This window comes from Tachysurus vachellii, chromosome 3 (assembly GCF_030014155.1).
Source record: "Tachysurus vachellii isolate PV-2020 chromosome 3, HZAU_Pvac_v1, whole genome shotgun sequence".
Taxonomy (NCBI): Eukaryota; Metazoa; Chordata; class Actinopteri; order Siluriformes; family Bagridae; genus Tachysurus; species Tachysurus vachellii.
In genome coordinates, this window is record NC_083462.1 from 16,076,362 (window position 1) to 16,086,361 (window position 10,000).

Here is a 10,000-nt window from a genome sequence, read left to right on the forward strand (position 1 = left end):
GAACACACACATACACACACACACAACCACACACACATATACACATGCAAACCCTGACTGAGCTACTGAACACACACACACACACACACACCCTGACTGAGCTACTGAACACACACATCCTTACTGAACGCATCTGAATGTTAAGGCTTCTGAAGTTCACTAGGATGGAGGGAAAGATGGACGATTCTAGACGTGACCTCTGAAAGAACTGTAAACTTCTATAAACTTTCCCAAATCTTTTTTTTTAATACCACATACACACACACACACACACACACACACACACACACACACACACACACAGAGCTATTAAAAACAACCCCTAATGCACTGGGTTAATGCTCCATGTCCACTTCATCTCTCCTGTTTACTTCCACCATCATGATTACTCTTTGATACTAATGCTAACTTCCTGTCTTCCTTCTGATCATCAGACCTCCTTCCTGTCTGCTCCTGGACTAAAAGATATTCTACACTAGAACTAAAGATTATGGAGATCTCTTCAGAGTTTATGGCCAGAGTGACTGCTGTGAACTTTATCACTTTTTCTTATCTCACTCTCACTCATTTTCTACCGCTTATCCGAACTACCTCGGGTCACGGGGAGCCTGTGCCTATCTCAGGCGTCATCAGGCATCAAGACAGGATACACCCTGGACGGAGTGCCAACCCATCGCAGGGCACACACACACTCTCATTCACTCACGCACTCACACACTACGGACAATTTTCCAGAGATGCCAATCAACCTACTGTACCATGCATGTCTTTGAACCGGGGGAGGAAACCGGAGTACCCAGAGGAAACCCCCGAGGCACGGGGAGAACATGCAAACTCCACACACACAAGGTGGAGGCGGGAATCGAACCCCCAACCCTGGAGGTGTGAGGCGAACGTGCTAACCACTAAGCCACCGTGCCCCCTATCACTTTTTCTCTTCTCATTTAATCAACAACAGTGTGAAGACTTTATTTATATAGAAAAACAACTACAGAAGGAATTAAAATCATACACATGGAACTTGGTATCAGTGAAAATGGTCTATTAAAGAAAAGAAAATAAACACTGGACTTTTCCCACAGAGACGTGTGCAGATCAGACAAGATAATCTGTGTTATCTAATCTACATAATTCAAGTCCATTTAGCTGTTTTCTACCATGAGCCTCGCTCTGGTTCCTCACTTGGATTGTGTGTTGGAGACGAGCTTCAGTTCCTCCTGCTTCAATACTTGGATTTCTTCTCTTTTCTCTCTGCACTTTAGTAATGTGATGTCTTCAGACAGCATTTGTTTCTGCCGTTGTCCTGATGGCCCACAACTCTGACACCGACCTCTGGTTGCTCCTCATTAGGTGTGAAAAATATCTCCTCATGGCTGTTTAACACATGAAGATGAATCTCAGGATGATTTATTAGTTATAACGTCCTGCAAATGCCCACATGTTGGTCTTTTTATCTCCTTTGAAGACAAACTGAGCAGTTCTTTTAAAACTAAAACATTTTTATAGTTTTGTGCCAGATATCACGCGTATGTAGCACCAGTAGCATCATTCCAGGTGGTGGATGTGAGTTCTTCTGGCTGCCTGGACAGCAGAGTGCTTGAAGAACATAATTTCACAGAACACCTAAACAAACATGACCTTCTGTAGCTCTGCTCCATGTTTCAGCTCTCACTCCTGTTTCTGCTTTTAGACTCAAGCTGATCTAATGTTTAGATAAAACATCTGCTTAGTGCCATTAAGTGTGTGCGTGTGTGTGTGTGTGTGTGTGTGTGTGTGTGTGTGTGTGTGTGTGTGTGTGTGTGTGTGTGTGTGTGTGTGTGTGGGAAACTCTGGAGGACATGGTCATAAAAATCAGATCTGGCTCTTTCCCAAAAACATAAATTCCATTCTGTTGGAAGACAAATGAATTCTCCAGTGTTAGTGTGTGTGTGTGTGTGTGTGTGTGTGTGTGTGTGTGTGTGTGTGTGTGAAAGGGATGACTCTGAGTGTCTCTGTAGTTTCCCACAGTGATGAAACAGGATATCTGTGGTGATGTGATGTCATACACTCTACGTGTGTCCTTACACCACCTCGAACAGGTAACATCGGGAAATGTGTGTGTGCGTGTCAGTGCCTGAGTGTGTGTGTGCGCGTGTGTGTCAGTGCCTCTGAGTGTGTGTTAAACTCGACACGTCTGAACACATTCCTTCTGCCCATTTCATTCTCCATCTCTTGTGTCTTGTTAACTTTCCTTTTGCTCCACCTCAATTTCCTCCCTCACACACACACGCTCGCGTGAACACACACGCGTTAACACTCACGTTCACATGAACACACACACAAACACACAACAACAAAAATCATATAAATGAATATGAATCAGTAGTGTTGAAGTAGAGCTCTGATTGGCCGAGGTGTGTTAATTATCCAAAATGTAATTAATGCAGTCTTGTACTTATTCTTACACACACTCTCTAAGGAGTAATGCGGGATTGTGCGTGTGTGTGTGTTTGTGTTTGTGTGTGTGTTACAGTGGTGCCATATGGTCTCGGTACAGACTGAGATTAATACAGTTCTGGGATCAGTGTCTATCTGCTGAACAGCGCTGTGTTGACGTTTCATTTCTGTCCTGTAGAGGGCAGTGTAGCATTAAAAAAAACGGAAATGCCGAAGAAGCACTAGCGGTGTAGACAAGATGGCGGACAGCAGAGAGAAAGGGCTACAGGATTACAGGAAAAAATTACTGGAGCACAAAGAGATTGACGGCCGACTGAAGGAGTGTAAGTGACATAGATGATTTTATATCCGTAAAATGATCCGCTCTGCGAGGTGTGTTGAAGCAGTTTAATGAGGTAAATGAGCGGTGGAGTGCAGCGTGCTGTGTCATCATACATACTCCATTCATAACTTATACTGAGACACACAGCCAGGGTTAATGAGGTAAACTTTACTTCTATACTGCTGTAATTATAATACTGAGACACACAGCCAGGGTTAATGAGGTAAACTTCACTTCTATACTGCAGTAATTATAATACTGAGACACATAGCCGGGGTTAATGAGGTAAACTTCCCTTCTATACTGCTGTATTCATAATACTGAGAGACACAGCTGGGGTTAATGAGGTAAACTTCACTTCTATACTGCAGTAATTATAATACTGAGACACACAGCCGGGGTTAATGAGGTAAACTTCACTTCTATACTGCTGTATTCATAATACTGAGAGACACAGCTGGGGTTAATGAGGTAAACTTCACTTCTATACTGCAGTAATTATAATACTGAGACACACAGCCGGGGTTAATGAGGTAAACTTCACTTCTATACTGCAGTAATTATAATACTGAGAGACACAGCTGGGGTTAATGAGGTAAACTTCACTTCTATACTGCAGTAATTATAATACTGAGACACACAGCCGGGGTTAATGAGGTAAACTTCACTTCTATACTGCAGTAATTATAATACTGAGACACATAGCCGGGGTTAATGAGGTGAACTTCACTTCTATACTGCTGTAATTATTTTGAATAATTGTGTTTGTGGATGTTGTTACAGTGAGAGAGCAGCTGAAGGAGTTGACCAAGCAGTATGAAAAATCTGAGAATGATCTGAAGGCACTGCAGAGCGTCGGACAGGTGAAGGAACACACGCTATATTTATATACACTGTGTTTATATACACTGTCTTAAATACAGCTGCCTATTGATAATGTAATATGTTGTAGTGATGTTTATACAGATGTGTTTAGGTTATGAATGATAAGAAAATGTGAATAAAATCTGTGATTTATTATTTGTGTGTAGATTGTAGGGGAGGTGTTGAAGCAGTTGACGGAGGAAAAATGTAAGTGTGTGTTTGTGTCATGTATCATATATTTGTGTCATTTATCAACTTATGAATACTTGTCTGACAGCTCTGTGTTTGTGTTTTAGTTATTGTCAAAGCCACTAATGGCCCGCGCTATGTGGTGGGCTGTCGGAGACAGGTAAACACTCACTGTGTGTGATGTCACTTCCTGTTTGGTTGTGTGTGCATTTGTTGATGTTCCTGTTTTCTTTTTTTTAAACAGCTGGATAAGACAAAGCTGAAGCCTGGAACCCGTGTGGCACTGGATATGACGACCCTTACCATCATGAGGTACACACACACTGCCAATAATGCTGTTCTGATATGTGAGGTATGTTCACTCAGTGTTACAGCTGTGTGTGCGTGTGTTTCTGTGTGTGCGTGTGTTTCTGTGTGTGCGTGTGTTTCTGTGTGTGCGTGTGTTTCTGTGTGTGCGTGTGTTTCTGTGTGTGCGTGTGTTTCTGTGTGTGCGTGTGTTTCTGTGTGTGCGTGTTAGGTATTTGCCCCGTGAAGTGGACCCGTTGGTGTATAACATGTCTCATGAGGATCCAGGAAGTGTGTCTTACTCTGAGATTGGAGGATTATCAGAGCAGATCAGAGAGCTCAGAGAGGTGAAGGCATTGCACACACACGCGCACACACGCGCACACACACGCGCACACACAGGCGCACACACAGGCGCACACACAGGTGCACACACAGGTGCACACACAGGTGCACACACATGCACACACACATGCACACACACTCTGTTTAAATCAATGTTAAGTAAGAAACACATGGGAGACCATAACTGCTATTCAGGTCCACAGTTGTTTTAGCTAATTTTTATGGTGATTACAATGGTGTGTCATTAGTCATCTTGAAAGTGATTTCTCACCAGCGGCAGTAGCTGGCAGCCCCGCCCCTTTTCTGCAACATAAGAAAAGCTGTTTGTGTCCAGCATTCACATTTAGTTTGTCCCTCTTGATGTTTTCAGTATGAACACACAACTCTGACTAATACACTGAACTCTGGAGTAGAACGGAGGGATTTATCAAGTGACATTAATGAGATCTGTGTTTTGGAGATAAATCTTTGGACACATCCTCCTCTGGTGGACACATTGATGTGCTGGTGCAATTCACAACAAAGCTAATGTATCATGTGTGTGTAGGTTATTGAGCTGCCTCTGACGAACCCTGAGCTCTTCCAGCGTGTGGGCATCATCCCTCCTAAAGGCTGCCTGCTGTATGGACCTCCAGGTGTGTGTGTGAGAGAAATGTGTGTGTATATGAGGATAAATGGTCGTGGGTGTGACCCTGTGCTTAGTGCACACAGATATAACCTGTGTGTGTGTGTGTGATACAGGCACTGGTAAGACCCTGCTAGCAAGAGCTGTGGCCAGTCAGTTGGACTGCAACTTTCTCAAGGTAAATTAATTATTACACACCTTTCACAGTGCAGTGCATTCTGGGTAACACACACTCTTTAAATTAACTTTTTTACATTATGTACTTTTTTTAGTTTACTCACACTAACCTTAACAAAGAGAAAACAGATTTCCAGATTATTTGTATTACTTTACTGAACATCAGAATCAGAGCTCACTCGTTTACATCATGTTCACAGAGTCACTTCAGACTCTTGAGTCAAGTTCATCCTGTTCACTCTGATTACACACGCAAGTGTTTATTTGTGACTTTGTGTGTGTGTGTGTGTAGGTGGTGTCAAGCTCCATCGTGGATAAGTATATTGGTGAAAGCGCTCGGCTGATCAGAGAGATGTTTAATTATGCTCGAGATCATCAACCCTGCATCATCTTCATGGATGAGATCGACGCCATCGGTACCTCAGTCACACTGTTGTTGTTGTTGTTGTTGTTGTTTACGATCCTATCACAGAGTAAATAGCAGTCACATGCTGGGTGTTGCAGAACATCCGCAAGCTGTACATTTATCTACAATATTTCACTCAAAATCTTTTTAAAATGATGATTTAATATTTAATTCAATCATTTTATTAACAATTTAGTGTAAAATAATAAATTATTATTAGTCATTTATAAATTCTTTTTACCTTTTTAATATCATTATTTATACATAATACTTAATGTTTAAGTATTTATTATACTATATATATATATGTGTGTGTGTGTAAATAAATATACTTATTATTTTAATCATTGTTTATAGCTCCCTTGTGAATAATTCTATTAAATATATTAATTCCTATAAATCTTTTAAGAATTCACTTATAAAAGTTTATTTATGAGAGTCTCTGAGTAAGAACAGAATGATGTTATACGCGCGCGTGTGTGTTCAGGTGGACGGCGTTTCTCTGAGGGAACTTCAGCAGATCGTGAGATCCAGAGAACTCTGATGGAGGTGATTATTGCTGCGTCTCACCACTTTCTGTAAAAAAAAGGGGGTCAGTTTGATGAAGTGTGTGTGTGTGTGTTAGCTGCTGAATCAGATGGATGGGTTTGACACTCTGCATCGTGTAAAGATGATCATGGCTACGAATCGTCCTGACACACTGGACCCAGCTCTGCTCCGGCCCGGGAGACTCGACAGGAAGATCCGTAAGACTTTTAGTTTAGATACCGTCCATCAGTGTAGACACACACACACACACACCCCTCATGTCTCATGGCATGTTGGTGTTTCTGTAATAAATCTTACACACAGGAAGTTGTTGTCTCTAGTTTTAAACGTTTTTGTACTGAACGTTTGTTTAGTCATTTTATTTATTTATTTATATATATATAAATGTTATAAAAGTCATTTTATTTATTTATTTATTTGTTTGTTTCCTGTCTCCAGATATCGAGTTGCCAAATGAGCAAGCTCGTCTGGACATCATGAAGATCCACTCAGGTCCCATCACTAAACATGGTGACATCGGTGAGAATCCCACTGATACACACACACACACACACACACACACACACACACACAGAGCCCAAGGTCCAGTCCCTATGAACACACAGAGACTCTGGACTCCACCTGTCCCGGTGGCTCAGGTAGTTAAGGCTCTGGATTGTTGATCAGAAGGTTGGGGTTCCAGCCCCAGTACTGTCAATATTGGCCCTTAAACCTCTTATGCCCCTTTTCCACCAAAAAGAACCGAGTGCTGGTTCAGAGCTAGCACTGGTGCTGGTTCAAAGTTGGTTCCACTGGTAAACCTTCTAAGAACCGGTTTGCCTTTCCACCGGCTAGAGAGCCGTCACAGAGCCGAGTCTGACGTCACTGTATACGTGTCACGTGTCCCAGCAACCTTAGCGCAGCAGCGGCAAACACAAACACAACAACAATGGCAGATGTTGCTTTACCGTTACTGCTCATGGCTTTGTGAACCTACATTAACACCCAAACGCGGCGAATCCAACGTGTACGTGCAGCTCCATGTAATCTGTATAAATGGAGGTTGTAATCGAGAAAGTACATAACATTATTTTTCATTAACACAGAAAAAAGGTAGCCTTAGCATGTAGCTACTTACTATAATGTGTGCTTAAAGTAAAAAAGTATTAAACATTAGTATACTTAAGGTACATTATCAAATTCGCTAACAGTAGCCCCGCCCATAGCCCCTGACACAAGCAGTTCTTAAGTGTAGACCAGCAACATTTTGGTGCTACCAAGAACCACTTTTCCTGGTTCAGTGTCGGTGCTTTGGCGGTCAAAACAGAAAGAACTGGTTCTAAATTAGGCTCTGGCTCCGAACCAGCACTCGAACTGCCTCGGTGGAAAAGGGGCATCAGAGACCAGTAACAGGTCATTTCCCACTTTAACCAGTGCTGTCTCTATGATAAGGCCTACGTAATGTTCAGGTATAAATATATATATATATAATGTTTGACTTTTTTCTCCAGATTATGAGGCGATAGTGAAATTGTCAGATGGATTTAATGGAGCTGATCTGCGTAACGTCTGCACTGAAGCTGGTAAACTAAAGCTTACACATGTTTAACCTTGATCTGTATCTGATCATACACTGAGTGTATTCGGTTTATTTACTGTGTGTGTTTTCCTCCACAGGCATGTTCGCTATCCGTGCTGATCGGGATTTTGTTACTCAGGAGGACTTTATGAAGGCAGTGAGGAAAGTTGCAGACTCCAAAAAGCTTGAATCCAAACTGGATTATAAACCTGTCTAAAGACTCTAGCTTACACACACACACATATATGCGTGCTCTTTAAATGCTAAGTATAGTGTAATGCATCTTTAAACACCCATTGTACTGTGTGTGTGTGTGTGTGTGCATAAAACCATCACTCTGCCCTTCATATGATTATATAGTGTGTCTTCTTAGGGTCCTTAGTTTTGTGTTTGCAGCAGTGTCTCTGAACACAATATTGTGATGTCGACACTGTGTTTAAAATGAAATAAATAGTTACGCATTATCACCTCATTAAAGTTTCATACTGAATCACTGTGTCCTGGTTTTCTTTTCCACTTGTTTAAATATTGACTCCACCTCTTTATTAATGAGCTCTTACTTTAATATTAATCATTACAATTTAAAAGCATCTCTATTTGGAGACTTTATAATAAGAAATAGAAACAGATTTGTGAGACAGTGAGTCCTGATTTATTACATTCACACTTCTAGAAGACATACTTTATGTCCTGAAATACATCTTTTATTTCATTCAACACTCATCTTTACATGTTTACATTTAACACTGATGGATTTAAAACCTCTCTGACCTTCAGAACACACAATCAGACCAATAAATAAATAAAATATGACATTTATATACACAATATTACAGTGTGTTCACTACATAGTGCACTAGTTTTAACAGAAGAGGAAAATCTCTCCAAAGGACTTCAGATGTGATTATGGAAACTGAATAAAATCTCTAAAGTATCATTAAAAAATAGTGCTGTGTGTGTGTATGCACTTGGATTACAAGCCCTGCCCCTCATGACAGAGGAGTGTGTGTGGGCAGAGACAGTGTAAAGGACTCACAGACAAAGGCTCGACATATGGGGCAGTGCTGAAACCTCCACACACACTCATCACACACACACGCATGACGACACGGTAACAACACACGGTTCACTGCTGCGTTCTGACACACCACACAGTCCCGCCCTACAGCTTCTGACCACGCCCCATCTTCATCTGACTCCGACTCCTCATCCTTTGGTTCTTTTTCTTGTGGCTTTGCTTCTTCCTCTGTAGGGGCGGGACTTGTGCCATCAGTGGACATGAAGAGCGGCTGAAAAAAAAAAAAGAATAATGTTTGACATGAACAGATTATTATTAGTGTGTAATGTAGTAAGAGGAAAACAGACAACAAGCTAATCAGCATCATCAAGTTTACCTTCAGATCAAACATGTTTCCATCAGCAGTGAGCAGGGCATGGAACAGGATCCTCGCAGAGAGACGGTACTTATCATCAGGAACATGAAGAACTGTAACACTCACTGCCTGCAACAACCATCATCATCATCATCATGATCATCATCATCATCGTTTTCCTCATCACCACCACCACAACTCATGATGACATCAATGTGAACAGAACGGTGTATGTGTGTGTGTGTGTTACTCACAATGTCATAAGCATCTCTCTCCTCTGCGTTAGCTAGGGTGAGAACAGTGACTAGCGGATAGCGATCTCTTGGCAGGAATCCGAAATCTGTCACTCCGAGATCAGGGGGCATTTGAGTGACACACTCTGACCTCTGACCTTTAGTCACGCTGACATCACCGTTAAAGATCAACTCAAACACATGCTTCATAACAAATACCAGTGTAATTACATATTATACTCAATAGTAATGAGTGTCATTTACACTAAGGTGTGTTAATGAGTGTCACAGTCAGGAATCATGATGGTGTGTTAATTACAGTGAAAGTGATATCAATGAGTGTGTTAGAGTACAAACAACTAAAGGTGTGATAATTACAACAAGGACAGTGAAGGTTAATTAATTATTCTAAGGATAGGTAAAGGTGTGTTAGTGACCGTGTTAATGTCTGTGTTAATCACAGTGAGGATACATGAAGGTGTGGCAGTGCAGGTACTGCCCCTGTAAAGCCTGTTGGAATAAACGTGCTGTGTTCAGTCGTCGTGTGTAGCGGTGTTCCTGCAGGGCAAACTGCAGAGCCTGAACACTGCAGCCCCAATAACAACTCAACACACACTCCTCTAAACAGCATGACCTCA

At 41.6% G+C, this 10,000-nt stretch overlaps 2 protein-coding genes across 2 annotated transcripts in view; one reads left to right on the top strand and one right to left on the bottom strand.

Moving 5' to 3' along the window:
* The first annotated feature begins 2,602 nt into the window (after positions 1–2,602).
* psmc6 (proteasome 26S subunit, ATPase 6) lies at positions 2,603–8,246 on the top strand. Its single transcript, XM_060866007.1, has 14 exons — positions 2,603–2,759; positions 3,542–3,621; positions 3,790–3,829; positions 3,919–3,971; positions 4,056–4,123; positions 4,329–4,443; positions 4,989–5,076; positions 5,183–5,244; positions 5,536–5,659; positions 6,137–6,198; positions 6,275–6,395; positions 6,637–6,717; positions 7,689–7,760; positions 7,855–8,246. The coding sequence occupies exons 1-14, from the start codon at positions 2,675–2,677 to the stop codon at positions 7,971–7,973; spliced, it is 1,170 nt and encodes a 389-aa protein (XP_060721990.1). The 5' UTR covers positions 2,603–2,674; the 3' UTR covers positions 7,974–8,246.
* Positions 8,247–8,385: 139 nt separating this feature from the next.
* Positions 8,386–10,000, bottom strand: part of cgrrf1 (cell growth regulator with ring finger domain 1) — a 4,723-nt gene continuing 3,108 nt past the window's right edge. The window contains exons 3-6 of the mRNA XM_060864936.1: positions 9,835–10,000; positions 9,384–9,531; positions 9,151–9,258; positions 8,386–9,045 (exon numbers count right to left, since the gene is read on the bottom strand). The exon at positions 9,835–10,000 is cut by the window's right edge and continues 12 nt beyond it. Coding sequence (XP_060720919.1) covers positions 8,746–9,045; positions 9,151–9,258; positions 9,384–9,531; positions 9,835–10,000 — 722 coding nt within the window. The 3' untranslated portion in view covers positions 8,386–8,745. The remainder of the gene's footprint in view (positions 9,046–9,150; positions 9,259–9,383; positions 9,532–9,834) is intronic.